The following is a 22,491-nucleotide window of genomic DNA, read 5'->3' as shown; positions in this document are numbered from 1 at the left end:
GACGCCCTTCAAACCTCCAGTGTCTGTTCCTGAGCCGGAGCCAGTGTCTGTTCCTGAGCCGGAGCCAGTGTCTGTTCCTGAGCCGGAGCCAGTGTCTGTTCCTGAGCCGGAGCCAGTGTCTGTTCCTGAGCCGGAGCCAGTGTCTGTTCCTGAGCCGGAGCCAGTGTCTGTTCCTGAGCCGGAGCCAGTGTCTGTTCCTGAGCCGGAGCCAGTGTCTGTTCCTGAGCCGGAGCCAGTGTCTGTTCCTGTTCCTGAGCCGGAGCCAGTGTCTGTTCCTGAGCCGGAGCCAGTGTCTGTTCCTGAGCCGGAGCCAGTGTCTGTTCCTGAGCCGGAGCCAGTGTCTGTGCCAGTGTCTGTTTCTGAGTCTGTGCCTGTGCTTGTGTCTGTTTCTGTGTCTGTTTCTGTTCCTGAGCCGGAGCCAGTGTCTGTTCCTGAGCCGGAGCCAGTGTCTGTTCCTGAGCCGGAGCCAGTGTCTGTTCCTGAGTCTGTGCCTGTGCTTGTGTCTGTTTCTGTGTCTGTTTCTGAGCCGGTGGTGCCTGTTCCTGAACCGGAGGTGTCTGTTCCTGAGCCCTTAGTGACCGCGACACTGGCCATTATGGCCACAGCCATGTGGTGTGTGTGGGCTACGCACACACTTGGACTGGTGGTGTCTGTTCCTGGGCCGGTGGTGTCTGTTCCTGAGCCGGTGGTGCCAGTTCCCGAGCCGGTGGTGCCAGTTCCAGTGCCCGAGCCAGAGGGGCCAGTTCCAGTGCCCGAGCCGGTGGTGCCAGTTCCAGTTCCTGAGCCGGTGGTGCCAGTTCCAGTGCCAGTTCCAGTGGTGCCAGTTCCAGTGCCTGAGCCGGTGGTTCCAGTTCCAGTGCCTGAGCCTGAGCCGGTGGTACCAGTTCCAGTGCCAGTTCCAGTGGTGCCAGTTCCAGTGCCTGAGCCGGTGGTACCAGTTCCAGTGCCCGAGCCGGTGGTGCCAGTTCCAGTTCCTGAGCCGGTGGTGCCAGTTCCAGTGGTGCCAGTTCCAGTGCCTGAGCCGGTGGTTCCAGTTCCAGTGCCTGAGCCGGTGGTACCAGTTCCAGTGCCAGTTCCAGTGGTGCCAGTTCCAGTGCCTGAGCCGGTGGTACCAGTTCCAGTGCCAGTTCCAGTGCCTGAGCCGGTGGTGCCAGTGCCAGTTCCAGTGGTGCCAGTTCCAGTGCCTGAGCCGGTGGTACCAGTTCCAGTGCCAGTTCCAGTCCCTGAGCCGTTGGTGCCAGTTCCAGTGCCAGTTCCGGTGGTGCCAGTTCCACTGTCAGTTCCGGTGGTACCGGTTCCAGTTCCTGAGCCGGTGGTGTCGGTGCCAGTTCCTGAGCCAAGGGTGCCAGTTCCACTGTCAGTTCCGGTGGTACCGGTTCCAGTTCCTGAGCCGGTGGTGTCGGTGCCAGTTCCTGAGCCAGTTCCTGAGCCGGTGGTGCCAGTTCCAGGGCCAGTTCCAGTGGTGCCAGTTCCTGAGCTGGTGGTGTCGGTGCCAGTTCCTGAGCCGGTGTCGGTTCCTGTTCCTGAGTTGGGGTCGGTTCCTGTGCCATGGTCGCTTGAAGGGTCGTCTACTTCCTGGTCTCCCGAGGGTTCGTCTCCGCCGTGGCCGCACGATGAACTGCCGTCTCCGCCCTGGCCGCCCGAGGGAAAGTCTCCGCCCTGGCCGCCCGAGGGAAAGTCTCCGCCCTGGCCGCCTGAAGGAAAGTCTCCACCCTGGCCGTTTGCACAGCCTGCCCCGTCCTGGCCTCCTGAACCCTGTGGACCACTCTGGTGTCCCAGACATTTTTTTTCCCCTGTCCCGCCCTGGTCTGTCCCTCCCGTCCCGCCCTGGTCTGTCCCTCCCGTCCCGCCCTGGTCTGTCCCTCCCGTCCCGCCCTGGTCTTATGGAGCGTCTGGTAGCCGCTCCGTAGGGAGGGGGTAATGTCACATGCCTGTCCTGTCTTGTGCTGCACATGGGTGTTTGTTATGTTGGGCCATGTGCTCGTGTCTATTGTCTAGCCCCTCCCAGCTTGTTATTTGATTATTGGTTAATTTATCCCACCTGTTAGTCTCATTACCCTCCTTTGTTTGTTCCCCTATTTAGCTTCCTTGTGTTTGTAGTCCTGTGCTGGTTCGTTGTCCGAGTTACCTGTCTTTGATGTTCCTGTCTGTTGATTTTCTGAGTTCTGAGTTTTCTGTATTTTTGTCTGTGTTTGTTAATTAAATCTTCTCTGCACTTGAATCCTCGTCTCTCGCTCACTCGCCCGTGACAGAAAGATTGTAAGAAAATGGCATTCTCAGCCTGCTTATATAGATGGGTAGCCCCAAAGCACCATAGGTTTGTGCAGTTGCAGATATGTGATTCAATCAGGCTTCAGAATTCTCAGAGGAAAGAGATAGCGTCAGCTAAAGACAGACGCAATACTCGTTCCTGTTATCTCAGGGAACCGAGGTTATATTAGTAAAGAGATGTTTTTCCAATGGTATATGAGGCACAGAACCTCTCATCTCCCAATAATAAGACAATCTCTGGCACGAACTTTGCCAAACAACACAAAAGAAGGACTTTTTAAAGGAGTTTTCAAACTTTTTGAGCGAAGCTGTTCTTAAATATGATAGGCTTTTAGTTGTGGGGGGTTTTAATATTCATGTTTGTTGCGAGTCAAATTCCCTGGCTAAAGATTTTCTTAGTCTGGTTGACTCTCTGGACTTCATTCAAGTGGTAAATGGTCCCACTCACAAACAAGGCCATACCTTAGATCTTGTATTATTGCATGGTATTCCAGTTTGCAAACTTGAAACTCTTGAATTGAGTTTTTCAGATCATATGCCTATTATGTTCACTTGCTCTCTTCCAAATGGTAAAACTATGAAATCTAAGAGGTTATCACAGCAAACTCGGCTTTTTAATCCTTCATCTAATGATGATTTTGCTGTTTATTTTAAGGAGGCCTGTTTGATGTACAACCTTGATTCCTCCTTAAATAATTCAAATGTAGATAAACATCTTTCATTGTTTAATTCTATTTCAAATGATATTTTAAATTCTGTGGCTCCTGTGCGAGAAAACCGACTAAAATCTAAACCTGAACCCTGGCTAAACAGTACCACACAAGAACATAGACGAGTTTGTCGTAGAGCCGAACGGAAGTGGAAAAAAGATAAACTACAAGTATCTTTTGAAATTCTACGTGAATCATTAATTGGGTATCAAAAATCAGTTAAACTGGCAAAATCTCAGTATTTTTCAGATATCATTGCAAAAAATTGTCATAAACCTAAAACTCTTTTTACCATTTTAAACTCTGTTTTAAATCCAAATAGTGCTGTTTCTTTGAATGCCTCAGCTGCAGTATGTGAAGATTTTCTCAGGTTTTTCACAGATAAAATAGTTGACATAAGACAGCGTATAGTATCTTCAAATTATGACCTATCTGTCCCGCATCTCTGCACTACAATTTGTAATGAATTCCAGACAATTTCTTTAAGCTCCTTTCAAGACATAATTAAGCATTTGAAACCCACTACATGCCCACTTGATATTGTCCCCACTCGGTTTTTTCTTGAGGTCTTTGATGTTGTCGGACCAAGTATTTTAGCTATAATAAATAAGTCACTTCTTACAGCAACCGTTCCAAGATATTTTAAACATGCAATTGTTAAACCACTGCTTAAAAAACCTAATCTCGACCCGGCCGTCTTATCAAGTTATAGACTGATCTCAAATTTGGCTTTCATTTCTAAAGCCTTAGAAAAGGTTGTTTTAGTACAATTACAGAGCTTCTTAGAATCAAACAATATATTTGAAAAATTTCAATCTGGTTTCAGGAAGCATCATAGTACGGAGTCTGCACTTTTAAAAGTTTTATATGATATTTTATTAACTGTAGACTCAGGGGACTCAATGATACTTCTACTTTTAGATTTAAGCGCTGCTTTCGATACCGTCGACCACAAAATTCTTATATCGCGTCTAGAAAAATATGTGGGTATTGAAGGTCGCGCTCTGGACTGGTTCAAATCATATCTCGAAGATAGGACTTTTTCTGTTTGTCTTGATGGGTTTTCTTCATCCAGCTGCGCCCTGATGTTTGGAGTTCCTCAGGGCTCCATTTTGGCTCCTGTTTTGTTCTCATTATATATGCTTCCTTTGGGGTCTATTTTTACCAAGCACAAGTTGTCATTTCATTTTTATGCTGATGACACCCAAATTTATTTGCCCCTGAAGCACAACGACAAAACAGCTTTGAGATCCTTAGCTGCATGCCTGGCTGATATTAAGTCTTGGCTTTCTTCAAATTTTTTGCACCTTAATGAGAGCAAAACAGAGGTTATGGTTTTTGAGCCTTCAGGCACCTTTAATTATGATTTGGGAGACTTAGTTTGTTATGAAAGACCCTCTACAAAAAATTTGGGTGTCATTTTTGAATCCTCACTCAAATTTGACAAACAGATAAACTCTGTAGTTAGATCTTGTTTTTTCCAACTACGATTGTTATCTAAAACCAAGAGTTTTTTAACCTTTTCTGAGTTTGAGAGAGTGATCCATGCATTTGTGTCATCTCGGCTGGATTATTGTAATTCTCTCTATGTTGGAATTAGTCAATCTAATATAAATCGACTTCAGATGGTTCAGAACGCAGCTGCCAGACTTTTGACTGGTACTCGCAAGTTCGAACATATTACCCCTGTACTGCGCTCCTTGCACTGGTTGCCGGTCCACTACAGAATTGATTTTAAAATTTTACTTTTTGTTTTTAAAGCTTTGAATGGTTCAGCCCCTACTTATCTTTGCGACCTTGTGAACCCAAAAACCTCTGTTAGATCTCTGAGATCCTCTGAACAAAAATTACTGATGGTCCCTAGATCTAGATTAAAGCTGCGAGGTGACCGGGCTTTTTCTGTTGTTGGGCCAAAGTTGTGGAACAGTCTCCCGGTCTCCCTCAGATCAGTTTCATTAGAAGCTGAATTTAAATCTAAGCTAAAAACATACCTTTTTTCTCAGGCATATAACTGTTCCTAGACTTTTTAGACCATTTATCAGTGTTTTGATTTACTTATTTACTGCATTGCGGTCTTTATTATATGTATGTATGTATGTATATATGTATGTATGTGTTATGCATGTTTTTGTGTATAGGTGTGTACTGTGTGTATATGCGCATGTATGTATATTTGTGCATGTGTACATGTGTATGTGTATATATGCATATGTGTATATCACTTATTTTATACCTTTTTTTTTTTAGTATGACATTGTACTGTCACGGTTCATGAATTCACTGGTTTCTTCGTGTCTCGTGTATTTGTTGTTTTGTGTGTGTGAGTGTGTGTGAGTGGGCGTGGCTGCTCGTTCAGTTGATCAGCACTCCACCTGATCTCATTCCCCTCATCAGCTACCATCAATCATCTCTGCTATATAAACTCATCGCACTCTCCTTTCCCTGTCAGATCGTTGGTTTTGGTGTCCTCAGTGTGTTGTCGTCGTCTGCTCTTCCGGTTCCAGTTCCTGTTCCAGTTCGTGTCCTGTTCGGTGTTTTCATGGTGTTCGTCGTGTTGGATGTTCACTTCACTGGATTCACCGTCACCTGTCTTCACCTCCACGCTGACCATCAAGTCCCTGCGCCACCAGCCCACCCGTGTGTTATTGCTGTGTCTTCTGACCTTCAATAAAAGAGTTTACTTGCATATTGCTTCCGCCTCTGAATTATGACAGAACGATCTGACCAAACGATGGGAGCAGCAAGTGGATCCTCTTCGCTTGATGACTTCATCAGAGTAACCATTTCTCGGATAGAGGCTCAAGAGAGGACATCTACGGAGTCGGGTCGGGCCATTCAAGCTCTCGTGGCGCAGGTGTCCGAGCTCACCCAGCAGCTTCAACATCTACGAGCTCCCACTGCGCCACCACCCACACCGGCCACTCCCCCAATTCCACCATCAGGCGCCTCCCAGTCAGAACCCCGTCTACCGGTCCCTGAACCCTACAGTGGTGAGCCGAATTTTTGCAGAGCTTTTCTAACACGCTGTACTATGCATTTCTCTCTGCAACCCAGAACATTTGCCACAGAACAAAGCAAAGTGGCATTCGTACTCACACTACTGACTGGGAGGGCAGCTCTGTGGGGGACGGCGGTGTGGGAGAATCAAGATCCGTGTTGTGCCTCGTTCCAGACACTCGCCGCCGAGATGAAGATGGTGTTTGACCGCGCGGTCGCGGGAAGAGAAGCAGCACGAACCCTGGCGGATCTCAAGCAAGGAAGCAGATCCGTATCAGATTATGCCATTGAGTTCCGGACCTTGGCGGCTGAGTGTCAATGGAACGAGGAAGCGCAGTGGGACATGTTCCTGCATGGGCTGGCTGACCGCGTCCTGAGAGAAATCTACGCGTTGGATTTACCCGCTACACTCAACGGACTCATCGACCTGGCGCTTCGCGTGGATTCTCGTCTCTCTCGTGTTGAACGGATGAAGTTACCGGTTCGGGCTTCAACCACCGTGGAGACCACGCAAGCCAGCGGCGGGGACGCGGTCAGCCCCGTCTACGATCACGAGCCCATGCAGGTCGGGCGAGCTCGGCTTTCCCGGGAGGAGAAGGAAAGGCGGAGATCCCAGGGCCTTTGCCTGTACTGTGGGACTGCTGGTCACTTCACTTACAACTGCCCGGTAAAAGGGCAAGCCCGGCAGTAAATCTGAGGCTACTGTCGGGTGGGATCTCCGCTGAGAAGACCTCATCAACATCAACTCTCCTTCCGGTAAGACTTAGATGGTCAGCCAACACTCACGACTGTCTTGCACTTTTGGATTCCGGGGCAGAAGGTAACTTCATGGACTACACATTCGCTCACAAGATTCACGTTCCCCTGTTACCACTCACCCATTCCATTGCTGTGCACGCCCTCAACGGTCAAGCCCTTCCCACCATCGCATTCACCACTGGACCCATTACACTCACTGTATCCGGCAATCACACAGAGACTACCTCATTTTACATCCTGGACTCCCCCCTGGCACCTGTTGTTCTCGGTCACCCCTGGCTAATCAAGCATAACCCCAAAATTGACTGGCAGCAGAGATCAGTGTTGGAGTGGAGCAGTTTTTGTCATGAGTCCTGTCTTGCGTCTGCCTGTCCGTCTGTTATTGTTTCTGCTTTTCAGGAGGAGGCAGTGGATTTATCAAACGTGCCCACGGAGTATCTGGACCTGAAGGAAGTGTTCAGTAAGTCTCGGGCTGCTTCTCTCCCTCCGCATCGTCCCTATGACTGTGCAATAGATCTACTGCCAGGTACGTCTCCGCCTAAAGGCAAGCTTTACTCTCTATCTATTCCCGAGAGGGAGGCCATGGAGAAATATATTTCTGATTCTCTGGCATCCAAATTCATCCGACCTTCCTCTTCTCCTGCGGGGGCGGGGTTCTTTTTTGTGGGGAAGAAGGACGGTTCTCTGCGACCTTGCATTGATTACCGAGGGCTGAATAACATCACGGTAAAGAATACTTATCCTTTGCCGTTGATGTCTTCAGCCTTCGAGAGGTTGCAGGGAGCGTCGGTCTTCACAAAACTGGACTTACGTAACGCTTATCATTTGGTCCGCATCAGGAAGGGGGATGAATGGAAGACTGCGTTTAACACCCCCAGGGGGCACTTTGAATATTTGGTTATGCCTTTCGGGCTGTCCAATAGTCCAGCAGTCTTCCAGGCACTCGTCAATGACGTGCTGAGAGACATGGTCGATCAGTTCATTTATGTCTACCTGGATGACATATTGATTTTTTTCTTCGTCTCTCCAGGAACATGTTCAGCACGTCAGACGAGTGCTTCAGAGGTTGTTAGAGAATGGTCTTTTTGTCAAGGCGGAGAAATGCGCTTTTCATGCACAGTCTGTTCCTTTCTTAGGGTACATTGTGTCGTCTGAGGGGATGCGTATGGATCCTGAGAAGGTTAAGGCTGTGGTGGATTGGCCAAGTCCAGATTCCCGTAAGGCCCTACAGAGGTTTCTGGGGTTCGCCAATTTTTACCGGCGGTTCATTCGCAATTTCAGCCAACTAGCCTCACCTCTGACCGCCTTGACCTCCCCCAGAACTACGTTCAGGTGGTCAGACGCAGCCGAGGCTGCGTTTGCCAAACTGAAAGGCCGCTTTGTTTCAGCCCCCATCCTAGTTACCCCTGATCCATCACGTCAGTTCATGGTGGAGGTCGACGCGTCAGAGGTGGGGGTAGGTGCAGTGTTATCCCAACGTTCTCCTACAGACGACAGAATGCATCCGTGCGCGTTTTTGTCTCATCGTTTGTCCCCTGCCGAACGTAATTATGATATTGGTAACAGAGAGTTGTTGGCAGTCAAGTTAGCATTGGAAGAGTGGCGTCACTGGTTAGAAGGGTCGGGGGTACCTTTTATCGTATGGACCGATCATAAGAATCTGGAATACATTAGAACCGCTAAAAGATTGAACTCTAGGCAGGCTCGGTGGGCACTTTTTTTCGGACGTTTTGACTTTACTCTCTCGTACCGCCCGGGCTCCAAAAACATCAAGCCCGATTCTTTGTCACGTATTTTTGACCATTCCGATCGCCCGTCTACTCCCGAGTGCATTTTTCCGGAGTCCCTAATTATCTCCACACTCTCATGGGAGGTCGAATCGAAGGTCAGAACGGCCTTAGAAGGGGTAACGCCTCCGCCCGGTTGTCCACCGAACCGGTTATTTGTGCCAGAGCAATTACGGTCCAACGTCATTCAGTGGGGTCATTGTTCCAATGTGGCTTGTCATCCAGGAGTCAGTCGTACCACGTCTTTAGTTAAGCAACGATTTTGGTGGCCACGTATGGCTCGTGACGTTCACAGTTTTGTTTTGGCTTGCTCAGTTTGTGCCACTGGTAAGACTTCCAATCGACCCCCAGATGGGCTCCTTCAACCGCTGCCGATCCCTTCGAGACCCTGGTCCCACATCGCTCTAGATTTTATCACCGCCCTCCCACCCTCTCAGGGTAACACGGTAGTTTTGACCGTGGTGGACCGATTCTCGAAGGCGGTCCATTTCATTCCCTTGCCCAAATTACCCTCAGCCAAGGAGACAGCGGTAACATTCGTTGACCACGTCTTTCGGCTACATGGCCTCCCGACAGACGTGGTCTCCGACAGAGGACCCCAATTTGTGTCCAAATTTTGGCAAGAATTTTGTAGATTACTGGGTGCGACTGTTAGTCTGTCCTCAGGGTTTCATCCCCAGAGCAATGGCCAAACTGAGAGAGCCAACCAGGATTTGGAGAGAACGTTGCGATGTTTGGTTTCCAAGAATCCTTCCTCATGGAGCCAACGACTGTCAATGGTGGAGTACGCCCACAATTCGTTACCAGTATCATCTACGGGCCTATCGCCGTTTAAATGTAGTCTAGGTTACCAGCCACCAATTTTTCCTAGTCTGGAATCCGAAGTCGCGGTCCCCTCCGCTCACGCCTTTGTCCAGAGGTGTCGCCACACTTGGACTAGAGCCCGCGAGACTCTACTCCAAGCGGGAGCGCGCACCAAGGCTAAAGCCGATCGCCACCGGTCTAAGCCTCCCGTATACGTCGTTGGTCAAAAAGTGTGGCTTTCTACTAAGAACATTCCTCTCCGCTCCGTCTCTAATAAGCTAGCTCCCAAATTTATTGGCCCATTCACTGTCACCAAGATCATTAGCCCGGTGGCAGTCCGCCTCAAACTCCCTCCAGTGTACAGGAGGATTCATTCCGTCTTCCATGTTTCCAAAATCAAGCCCGTGTTTCATTCTCAGTTTAATCCGCCCGTCCCGGTTCCCCCCCCGCCGCGTCTCGTAGAAGGGGAACCTACGTATTCGGTTAATCGCATTCTGGACTCAAGGCGGAGGGGACGCGGATTCCAGTACTTGGTGGACTGGGAGGGTTACGGTCCGGAGGAGAGGAGTTGGGTTCCTGCCAGAGACATCCTGGATCACTCTCTTATCGATGATTACAATCGACAGGTAAGGGAGTCTGGGGACGCCAGGAGGCGTTCCTAGGAGAGGGGGTACTGTCACGGTTCATGAATTCACTGGTTTCTTCGTGTCTCGTGTATTTGTTGTTTTGTGTGTGTGAGTGTGTGTGAGTGGGCGTGGCTGCTCGTTCAGTTGATCAGCACTCCACCTGATCTCATTCCCCTCATCAGCTACCATCAATCATCTCTGCTATATAAACTCATCGCACTCTCCTTTCCCTGTCAGATCGTTGGTTTTGGTGTCCTCAGTGTGTTGTCGTCGTCTGCTCTTCCGGTTCCAGTTCCTGTTCCAGTTCGTGTCCTGTTCGGTGTTTTCATGGTGTTCGTCGTGTTGGATGTTCACTTCACTGGATTCACCGTCACCTGTCTTCACCTCCACGCTGACCATCAAGTCCCTGCGCCACCAGCCCACCCGTGTGTTATTGCTGTGTCTTCTGACCTTCAATAAAAGAGTTTACTTGCATATTGCTTCCGCCTCTGAATTATGACATGTACAGCACAGTGGTCAACTATTGTTGTTTTTACTGTGCTTTATAAATAAACTTTGATTTGATTTGATTTGAAAATAAATTGGCTTAATGAAGTTTTTGTTAAATTTTAGCAAAAGTTTTCATTTTAGTTGGTCACAAAACTTCTCACAATGCGATAATATTTGTATTAAAGTAACAGTAAAATTACTTGACTTAATATGTTGTTAGGGGCGGCTCCCCAAAATGTATTATATCATTTTTTATTAATTATTAATTTTATATTTGTGAAAAAATATATATTTAAATAAAATTAAACAATGAGATACATATACATGTAGCTATTCAAGGTGTAAGAATTTATTAGGCTACTTTCTGGGCCTGGTTATACTACCTACATTTTAGAGCACTGGTTTACAAGGGGCTGCAAGATGAATTAAAGGTATTTAAATTAATAAATCATTATTATTGATATAAAAATGTATCTAGCTCAATTCTAAATTAAAATGCTAAAAACACATAAAATCAATATGTAAACTAAATCATATAACTATTGATTTTGAAGAACACAGCGTGCTCACAAAGTCAGCATGTTTGATTTAAAAGCAGCAAAATCATCTATGCATATGTAATCCTTTAAAAACTGCCAGAAAATTAACCTTTGAAACAAGCAAAACAACCAAAAAGGTCCTGTTAGTTCATTTATCTAACAACTGACATGGCATCAAAGATAAGGTTTCAGAGTCTAGGAGACACCCTTCTGGTGTAATAACTCCAGAAGATCAAACTGTAAGAATTTAAATGCTTTTATGAATTAAACTAAAGTTTATTTTAGCACTATAAAGCTATCAGCCAAATAAGCACAATGGACAAATAAATGACATCTAATAGCCTTAGATCTCAAACTTTCCCACCTGACAGATTTGTAGGTGTTGGCTACTAAATAAAATAAAAAAAGAATAAAAATATTTGATCAGTGTTATTGCATTATTAATTACATTTATTCAATGTGTCATTGTTTTTGTAGGGCCATAATGTATAACTGACTGAAACTGACAGAAAAAGAAAATGTGTTTTAGTAGACTGAAAATATATTATTTGTTCAAAAACTCTGCAAAATATTCGCTTTATTAATGCATGAAAATATTACATATGGTCCACTCTAACTGAACAATGGCACATAATAAGTAAACAATATTTTTAAATCATGTAATTAAACAAAGTACAGAAATTGTTCAGTCTTAAAACGGCACAGCACATCGATTCTTCACATTTGCGAATAAAAAACTAATTATTGCTTTTTTGTTTGGATGCTATGTACAAGTTAAATGTCCTTGTGGAACTTTCTTGATTTTCTGATCGACAATCCAGGTCTTTATATTATTTTTAAAAGTAAAAAATATACTCTTTCTATTAGTCGGAAAACACAAATTATTGCGGCTCATAAAAAGGCGCTGAAATCATAACTACTAGAGTCTACACGGTTCTCATGTTGACTATTTTACTTGCACGCACCCGCCCTTAAACTCACTCTCATCAGACATCTTCTTCCAGCTGATGTTCCTGCTCAAATAAACTGTCAGTCATGTCAGCTGCCACAGCAGCCTCATCTGCTACTAAAACGCCAAAAAGAAGGTCCAAGGCCAAGAAGTCAGGACCCAGTGTGTCTGATTTGATCCTCAAGGTCGTGTCATCTTCAGAGGAACGTGGTGGTGTCTCTCTGGTCGCTCTGAAGAAAGCGCTGCCTGCCAGTGGTTATGATGTGGTAAGAAACAACTCGCGCATTAAGCTGGCAGTCAGGCGACTGGTGGCCAGCGGTTGCCTGATTCAGACCAAAGGCACTGGAGCATCTGGATCATTTAGGATCGGCTCGAAAGCTGCTACAAAGCCAAAGAAGGCAAAGGCGAAGAGGGCAAAGAGAAAGACGGCCAAGAAACCTGCCGGGGCAAAGAAATCCCCTAAGAAGAGAAAGAGAAATTTAGGAAGTCCTGAAAAGGCCAGCGAGACAGCTGCGGTCAAGAAGACTACAAGACCCAAGAGAGCCAAACGAAGAGCTTCCAAATCAAGCAAAGCAAAAACTGTCTAAAAATAATTGATACCATGATAATGGCTATACTTTTTAAGGGATGTTGCACCCTTTGTAAAAAAAATAAAACAATTCGTAATTAATGAAAAACTTTGAGTCTCTTGCTGCATTGAAATTGACGTTTTGATGATGATGATGATGAGGATAATAAAAATAACAATAATTACTATTATTTACACTAATTACATGTATTGCGTTTTAACATTTTATTTTCAACAGACCAAAGTTCATTTTAGCCTAAATCCCATATTGGGCTATTAATTACTTTTTTTGTAGGCTACAGCTAATAGGTAGGCCTAACTCTATTGTATTTATTATTTTTGACATAAGCAAGAAATGTAAAAGGCCAAATAATACCAACGGATGATAAATGTTAAAAATTACGTGACTGGGATAGTTTTGTATCGAAAAGTGACGTGTAATTATCACGCACGAGCTTTACACGTTATTCCACTAGATGGTGTTCTCTGAAAAGCAGTAAGTCGTCGTTCCGTTTAGAGTTGCTGCTTTTCAGAGAACACCATCTAGTGGAATAACGTGTATAAAGCTCGTGCCTAATGACACGTCACATATATTCATCAAAACAAGAGATGCTCATCCAAGACTGCAATTAATTTATACAAAACATCACCAATATATATATTTTTTTTACTTAAATAGGAAATTCATAAATTACATAGACAGTGTTACAGGGTAAAATGAAAAAGACATAAAACATAAAATTATAAATTTGATTGTCTAAAATTCTCACTATCTGGGAACATAGTAACAAAAACGTTTGTTTGAGTAGAAATAAACGTTCCTGTAAGTGTGGATTAATTTTTCATATTCATATTTTTCATGCTTAGGCCGAGGATGTATAATTAAAGCAGACTCTTTTGATCACAACTAATGCAAGTAAGTCAATGTCCTGTCTAACTGCAGAAAAAAGGATTTTCTCATATGAAGTATAGGTACACACATTGCTTGTAACATTAAAAAATGATTACAATCATAACATGAATAATAATAACAATAATAATACCTTTTGTTAACATATTCACCTCATTATATAAACCAAACAGGAAACATAATACCATAAATAACATTTTATTTTACATTTTAAATAAGAATGATTAATTATGAATTAAAATAAGAATTGGTTAAAATTATCTGCCAAATGGATAAATGTAAATTCCCAATCAAGTTAAAATGACCCGTGCCGTACTTTTGAGTAGCCTGCTTTGTTTGCCTGTAAAGTGATTACATTGTCTATCATGTCTCCCATCTGCATATAATAGGCTACCGATTACTGGAAGTGAAAATAAAAACACAATAACAGTATAAAAATAGCAACAAGCTATAAAACAGCAGTAAAATATTAGTTAAACATTAGTCTGCAAAATGTAGCCTACTCATGCTGTGGTGCAACCTGGAAGGGAGTTACTATTTTTGAGCCTTGGGAATTTCCTATGGTTATATATCCCGGCCCGGGCACTCTCGTGAATCGTGATCGATACAAATACAAATAGCCTACAATACTATTGCACATATACATACATACAATATGTTTATCTTTTCTGAAACCGCTCATCATGTTTGCATTGTCTATATGGATTTTTTTGTTTATGTCAAGTTTTTGCACATTCTCATGCAAACTTCTTGCATAATTTTGAACCTGTGGAGTGTCACTCGCAGTTTTTCCGTGTCTTGTATTTTAATTTATCAAAAGTGCAAGTGGGCCAAACAAACTTAGATAGGGTATTGTAAACTTTCTGTTACATAATAAAATTAAACTTTGGCAAAGGAATTAGAGAAACTAAAGTATAATAAAGCATAATGTTTTCATGATCATCCTTATAAAGTTTGCTGCCAACCAACTTTAACTTTGGTATTTACGCAGTAAAAGAGAAAGCATTACGTGTGCTTGCACTGTGCTCTCCTGTGTTTACATTCGTTTAAAAGGAGGTCAATCAATCTTTGAGGAAGTGTAACTGTATGTACACAATAGCATTTGAGCATGCCATATTATAAAGATAAGATGTTACAGTTCTAGAGATTATGTTTGTTATAAATAATACATTACACATTTTAAAATATAATAGGCTATTAGGGCTGTTTTCGACTAAGGATTTTCATAGTCGAATCTGATTCGTTAGATTTTGCCGTAGTCGACTGATAGTCGAACCTTTTTTTTTTCTTTTTTTTTTTTTTAGATAGCAGCTAGATTTTTTCCATTTCAAACAAAAGAGCTAAAAAACATATATATCACACATATATCATAACATTTCATAAACATGAGGAGCAATATGAGAGAGAAATTTGGTGATGGTTGTTTAGGTACATTAAACCACGTAAAGCTTTTTAACGCACATGAGAACCGCGTGGAGTCAACTCACAGCCGCTCCACTGCCCTGCTGAAAATGTGAAGCAGAAACGCTTAATATCAGATAACGTTGATAATAATTGGACTCTGGGTTCGATTTTTTGACCATTTTCAGTGGTTATGAGGAGCAATATGAGAGGGAAATTTGGTAATCGTTGTTTAGGTACATTAAACAACGTAAAGCTTTTTAACGCACATGAGAACCGTGTGGAGTCAGCTTTTTAACGCACATGAGAACCGTGTGGAGTCAGCTTTTTAACGCACATGAGAACCGTGTGGAGTCAACTCACAGCCGCTCCGCAGCCCTGCTGAAAATGTGAAGCAGAAACGCTTAATATCAGATAACGTCCATAATAATTGGACTCTGGGTTCGATTTTTTTTATCATTTTAAGTGGTTATGTGGAGCAACATGAGAGGGGAATTTGGTGATCATTGTTTAGGTACATTAAACCATGTAAAGCTTTTTAACGCACATGAGAACCATGTGGAGTCAACTCACAGCCGCTCCGCAGCCCTGCTGAAAATGTGAAGCAGATTTTTGAATACATTTTTATTTATTTACATTAGTAAGCTACAGGACATTGTCTTTCAAAACATGACCTGAAAATAAAAATAAAAATAAAATAAAAATGGTACCCAGCCCTTCTGAAAATGCGAATGCGTCTCTGTCCCCAGCACATTTCAAACCAAACTGACGCCCATGTATTCGACTATGAGGTTCATAGTCGAATCAGACCTCTCCGTATCGAATCGTCGAATCCTCGACTATTAGAAGTCAGCCCTATAGGCTATATACAGTATTTCATTTTCCCACAATTACAAACCATGCAGCCTTGAAGTTTGGATTCTTTTTGAGTCAAGAGATGACATTTCATCCTCTATTGGTTATCTTTTTGATATACAGACTCACAGGTCATCAAACATGAACTTTGGCCCAAAGGGGAAGACGTGTGTGTATATATATAAGTGTGAACAGAAGTGAAAAGTGTAGTGACTGCACCTCAAGCCAAGAAGAACAGGACAAACTTCAGAAGAACTATCTGTAAGACAGTATGTTTTTATTACTTAACCAGTATTTTTTTTAAATGTCTCATAATTACTGTGAATGTAGTTTTTATGAGCTCATACTGAGACTACAAGGGATATTTGTACTTTTAAAAATTCTGTTGAAATATCGAAATAAAAATGTGAAAAGTTGAGGAAAACAAGAAAATGTTTACCAATTTCATTTATGTTCACTGCCAGCCATGCTCATGCTAAATTTTTTATTTTTTTTACTGTACAGTAAATAGTACCATGTTAGGCTTCTTCAGCTTATAATATCATATAACCTATGGTTTTTATATTAATAAAAAAGCAAAGCAAAAAGACTTAATAAATGCATACAGTATGCAAACGAATGAGCTGACTGAACTGCTCCACACATTAATGCTGAGACAGAAACAGTAGCCTGACTGTTACATTGAGAGAAGTTTTCTTCATTTCTTGAAAACAAATCCTTCCAAATTTCAAGTATCTACACCGTCCATCTGTGTGTGTGTGTGTGTGTGTGTGTGTGTGTGTGTGTGTGTGTGTGTGTGTGTGTGTGTGTGTGCATTGTGTTTTAACTTATTCTTCACAGGTGATGAGGCTGTTGGGTGAGACAGCATCTGCCTGGGAAGAAAAACTCAATTGCATTCAATAATGTGTTTCTTCCATTTCTTTAAGAAAAAGTAATAAATTAAAGAAGCAATTATTTGTTGTACATTTCAATTAAGACAACATTGGGCCTAAACATAAAACGCAAATGCTAGCTTGAGCAAAAAAAGAAAGAAAGGGGGAAAAAAAGAAAAAGATGAGCTCTAAATAATCACCTTCTCCAATAACAGAAAGTAAAATGTTATTGTTGTAATGAAAAAAATAGAACGAAATAACAAAAATAGCAGCAAGCGGTAAACCAATAAATAGTTATATTTTAGTTACATTTATACATTAATCAAAATTCATGCCAGGCCATTGAATTCAAAAGAGAATTAACGTTTGGAAGCCTCTGGAATGTTTTTCCTGGGTAAAAATGAGTTATAATAAAATTTTTGTCAACTACATATGTACAGCATGGTTGTCTTTTCAGAGTTTAATCTTGAATGGTTCACAACATTATGTTTGTAGTGTGTCTATAGATTTTTAAATAGGGCCCATTTTCAAGATTTCACACAACATATCTATTTGCCAACTATAAGAACTTGAACTTAACATGTCACTGGGTGTTTGTGGTTTGAAACTATGCTAAATATTTAAAGTTGTTTTATCTCTTGGTTCTTTATGAGTTCTTTTAAAGTGTAAACATTGTACTTTGGAGCCTTCAACCAACATCTTCTGCATCATTTGGTAAATTATGGCTTGAAAATTAATTTTTGTTCAACAAAGAATGTAAACATCCCATGTTGACCTCTTGGCTAAATACATAAGAGCTGAACATTTGACATTTACTATTTAGTAAAAAACAGAAGTACTTAAGCTTGACATCATATCCGGCTGACCATAATGCGTTTCAGCATCTAGTACTTTTTTATATTCAATGAGGTCAAATTTATACATTATTAGCTAATATGTGATTTGTATAAGTACATTTCTGAAATACATGACACAGTAACAGATCCCATCTAAATTGTAATGTAGACATGCATTTTAAAGCTGCTTTGAAACAATATGTATTTTGAAAAGCGCTATACAAATAAATGTGAATGGAATACTTTGACATAGTAAAATATAAAATTGTGCTGCCATTGTGCTGCCATATGGTACAAAAAGTATGACAAGAAACCTGTTTTCATGACCTGTTTTAGGCTTTCGTGATCTACTTCCACAGCAGTTTTAGAATGTTTCTCATACTGAAGAGGATTTGAAAACACCTGATAATGCCATATCTTCTAAAACAAGAAGCAGCAAAGAATCTCACTTCCTCTTGTTAAAAAAAATAGTTAAATAAAACCACACATATGAAGACCCAGAAAAATAAATCACAACAAAAATATTTGTTTAATTCAGCCCATAAAACCGTCCTTCAACTGAACGTTTAAACATAGGTTGAAGGCTCTTTTGTCTGTTTGTGTCTCCAAGGTAGCCAAACCATGAAGAGGAAGTTCATTGTCTCGTGACTATTTTCTGACAGATCTGAAACTGAGAAGTGGCTTTATTAAGGAACTCACCAAATTCTATAATCTGCCACATACATTTTTATTGAAGTAGTGTGAAACATGCATCTGGTGATCATGGAAGCAAGAGCATTGTGTCTACTGATTCTCTGCTGTTTTATCAACATCTGCAACCTTCATCCGCTCATTCGTCCCAGTAATGGACTTCGTTTGTGCCGCAAAAACTCAAGTTTGACAGCGCTGGAGGTTCTTCCAGGTGGAGGCTGGGATAACCTGCGCAACATAGACATGGGCCGGGTGATGAATCTGAGCTATTCCCAGTGTCAGACCACAGAAGATGGTGCCTATCTCATTCCAGATGAAGTCTTTGTCATTCCACAGAAAGTGAGTGGAGTGGAAACAAACTCGGAGATCATCATGTCATGGCTGGAACAAAAAAGCTCCACTTCAAGCTCCATTAATGCTGATATTTCCTTCTATTCGGTGCTAAATGCAAAATTCTCCACAGAAAACCAGCGCATGAAAAGCCACCAAGTGAGAGAGAGCTCTGTAACAGCACGGGTTCAAGTAAGTACAAAAGTAAAAAACTTCATACTGAGAGTCGTATGGACTGTATTGATAAGCTGGACAAATACAGAAGATTTTGAAGTAATACGTAAATCAGGGAAAGTCATTTTGAATAACCTACACTATGGTAACATAAAAACTAAATTACAGTTCTAACACCAAAATAAATTAAATATACAACATCTAATAAAATCTACAAGTAAAAAAATATTGTTTAAAACAAATGATGAAAATCAGTCCTTCATTTTCTCATATCAAATATTTGCTTCTCAGGTCCGTAACCATCTGTACACAGTAAAAGCGTATCCCGACTTCACTCTGGACTCCCGATTTGCGAGACAGGCAGAGGAAATTGCAGACGCTATTGAGAACAATCAAACACGTCAAGCAACTTACCTGTCAGAGAAACTCATACTTGATTATGGTACTCATGTCATCACAAGTGTTGATGCTGGTGCTACTTTAGTGCAAGAGGATTATTTAAAAATGTCTTATGTTTCTAACAGTCAGTCAGACATGTCTTCGGTTTCTGCATCAGCAGGCTTTAACTTCTTTGACAAAGTTAAATTTGATATTGGTGCCAGTACATCCCAGGGAACCTCTAAAACCAGTGGTTATCAAGGTAACATCACATATTCTTTAATGCAGAGCCATGGTGGAGCTTTATTCTACCCAGGCATCACTCTACAGAAGTGGCAAGAGAGTACGCTCAATAATCTGGTGGCTATTGACCGCTCTGGGCTGCCGCTGCACTATTTTCTTAATCCATCAACATTCCCAGACCTCCCAACACCAACAGTAAGCAAAATGGCTCAATCAGTTCGTCAGGCTGCAGATAAATACTATAAAGTAAACACCATTCCAGGTTGTGTAAGTCCAGATTCCCCAAATTTCAACTTTCAGGCAAATGTAGATGATGCTTCTTGTGAGGGTCCAGTCACCAATCTTAGCTTTGGTGGCATTTACCAAAAATGCACTCCATTGACATCAGATGGAAGTGCCATCTGTGATGAGACGGCACAGAAAAACCCTGCCACTGGTGATTATTCTTGCCCTCCAAAGTACAACACCACCATGTTACGCTCTGAGACAGTAGAAAGAGGTTATAATCATTATGAATGCCACAGCTACTGTCATTCATGCGGTTTCTTGTGGTTGTCTACTTGCTGTGACCAAACATGTGGTGATGCTTACCGTGTCCGTCGTGCAAAAGTTGAAACCTACTGGTGTTCCTCTACTCAGAAAATCCCTGAGTACTCTGGATACCTCTTTGGAGGTCTATTTGGACCAGCTATGCAAAACCCATTGACCAAATCTACTGGCTGTCCACCAAACTACTTTACTCAAAACTTTTTGTCTAATGGCATGAAGGTTTGTCTGAGCAATGATTATGAGGTCGCAACAAGATTCTCTGTGCCTTTTGCTGGTTTCTTCAGCTGCCAATCTGGCAACCCTCTCTCAAAGGGTCAATCTCGCTGTCCACCTCAGTTCAGTCAACATCTTGCTGCCATTAGTGATGGCTGTCAGGTACTGTACTGTGTCCAGTCCGGTGTGTTCACTGGTGGTCAGTTAATGCCAGTCCGTCTCCCACCATTCACAAAACCACCAATGGTCAGTATGATTGCCACAAATACTGTAGCTGTGATGACAGAAGGTGATCGTTCTTGGGTGAGAGTTGGACAAACAAAGATGTGGCGACTGGCAAAGCCTGGTGAGATTAACCAAATGGCAACAATGTTTAACACAGAGTCTTCTTCAAAGATGTCCGGAGGAGAAAAGGCTGGCGTAGCCATTGGTGTAATGGTTCTGGTTGCTCTTGTGGTCACAGGAATGGTGATTATAATGAAAAAGAGAAAGAGGTTTTCTGCCATCAGGTTGAGCAAAGGCTATGAAGAGATTCATAGTGAGGGTCAAAGCGAGAGTAGTGTAGAGATTCAGAGAGAACAACAGATTGAGATTGCAAATGATAACCCCACTCAATCCCTCATTTCATAACAATCTGTTTAAGATGACTATTCAGAGATTTGCAGAAAAGCTTTATAATGTTATAATGAATATGATTAGTAGTAGCATTAATAGTTAGCAGCAGCAGTAACAGGTACAGCAAATTATATTACTAGAAGTGATCTCAGTCAGTAACCTTTCTCTAAAAATAACTTACATTCACATTCAACATGTTACATTCAACTAACAATCCAAGCATTGGAATAAATCTGAAAGAAAATGTTTCTGTTAACGCAATGTCATAAAAAACAATTCAATGCAATGAAATCTTGAAAATTGTAAAGTGTGTCTTATAGAGAGATATTTGTGAAATAAGAATACTCTGAAATGAATTAGTTTTAAAGAAGATGAGTAAAAATACATTCACAGAATTATGGGTTTTATATATAAAATTATTTTCTAATGCTTTACTATTTTTATTGATATATGTGTATATCTAAGTTTTTGTGCTTGTGTGTCTAATAAATATTTCATTAAAATAAAAAATTGAGCAAACGTCTTTAACTCAGACATGCAACATGATCAGGAATCTCACACCAGGCAGACTTACCTTGTAAATAAATTTAAGGACATCTTGATGAAAATCCTGATGTCAAGTTAAATTATTATATATCTTACTTGTTGTTAGTGAGATTGTAATAGACAATTTTATTTTTCATAATTAATTACAACTAGTAATAATTCATTATAATTATTTAGATCAGCTGTAAGAATTAACTTGATATAGTAGAATTAATACCACAACCAAACAAATTGTTTCAATAATTCTAAGAAATGTTCATATCCGGGGTTGATATGCTACTTGTATGTCTCGGCCATTTAAATAAAAGTTTCTTTATGCAATTTGTTGACGCTCCATTTGATCTTAACTGAAGTTGTCTTGAGAGATAACCCGTTAGAGTCAGAGGATCTTTGATGGATGGAAAGACAAGGCCGCAGCTTGGCACAAACTTGGGGGTCTTTAGAAGACTTCAAGCTCAGCATCATCTTCACGTCAGAGTCTCAGAATAGACTCTTTCACATTTCCAGGTTTCTCAGAAGCGGAAGTCGTCATAGTTGGTTGAACTTCTATTGCGGTGAATGAGAGACTATACACATTTTTTTTTTTTGGGTGCCCAATTGCTCAAGTAGCAAAAGAAAAACTACACAATAGTGGTTTCACAGCTTTCAAAAAGAATAAAAAATAAATAAATAGAGATCGATAACAGTCAGAAGAGAGAAAGATGACATATTTTTACTCACAGCAGCGTTAACTAATTTTTTGTAATTCGATGCAAAGGTAATACAATACTAAATTGTAAGTGTTATAAATGTACATACATTTAAAAAAAAAAAAAAAATGAACATATAAAAACCTTTGAAGGTCTGCATTTCTGTCATCACAGTCTGTGAAAAAGGTCCAAGGGGAAGAAGAAGCAAAGGGCCTGATCTTGTGATCAGTGTTGAACCCTTGTGCTGTGTTGAAAAGCTTTTTTCAAAAACCTCTTGAAAAACAAAAATGATTGACAGTAGATCTCATTGATCCGAGTATAATTTCATCTCTGTGAAAAAGAAAGCCTGTAATAAAAAATAAATACTCATCTCAATACTACATTAAATACTCAAAATAGTTTGTGTACATGAACGTGTGTGTTTGTGTGCCTGGTGGTGTGAGTGTAAATATGTGAACATGAACATGCTCCTGAACACTAAATGTTTATTTTATTTTTAAATCTTCCCCACTGATTTTCAATGGATATAAATTTTTGACCAATATAAGCTCAGATGAATGAGACCTACAATCAGTCAGTTTAAAAAATAAATATTGAAAGAAATTTAAAGAATATCTTTAAAAAATTGAAAGAAAACAAGTTGGCAAAAAGACAATCAAATATTTGATAATATAGCATTATTTATAAGCTC

The 22,491-nt window shown here is 41.5% G+C and overlaps 2 protein-coding genes across 2 annotated transcripts; both read left to right on the top strand.

Annotated features, from left to right (window-relative positions):
• Positions 1-12,017: 12,017 nt before the first annotated feature.
• LOC308680477 (histone H1.5) lies at positions 12,018-12,518 on the top strand (the record flags this gene model as incomplete). The annotated part of the gene is made up of 1 exon (XM_081348607.1): positions 12,018-12,518. One exon carries the CDS (start codon positions 12,018-12,020, stop codon positions 12,516-12,518), a length of 501 nt encoding a protein of 166 aa, XP_081204733.1.
• A 5,465-nt stretch (positions 12,519-17,983) lies between these two features.
• Positions 17,984-22,199, top strand: mpeg1.1 (macrophage expressed 1, tandem duplicate 1). The gene is made up of 2 exons (XM_081349713.1): positions 17,984-18,585; positions 18,859-22,199. Exons 1-2 carry the CDS (start codon positions 18,121-18,123, stop codon positions 20,578-20,580), a joined length of 2,187 nt encoding a protein of 728 aa, XP_081205839.1. The 5' UTR covers positions 17,984-18,120; the 3' UTR covers positions 20,581-22,199.
• The last annotated feature ends 292 nt before the right edge of the window (positions 22,200-22,491 follow it).

The sequence above is a fragment of the Scardinius erythrophthalmus genome, assembly GCF_964197995.2.
Source record: "Scardinius erythrophthalmus genome assembly, chromosome: 20".
In the NCBI taxonomy this organism is placed as follows: Eukaryota; Metazoa; Chordata; class Actinopteri; order Cypriniformes; family Leuciscidae; genus Scardinius; species Scardinius erythrophthalmus.
The sequence above is the reverse complement of the archived record's forward strand: the minus strand, read 5'-3'. Positions and strand labels throughout refer to the sequence as shown.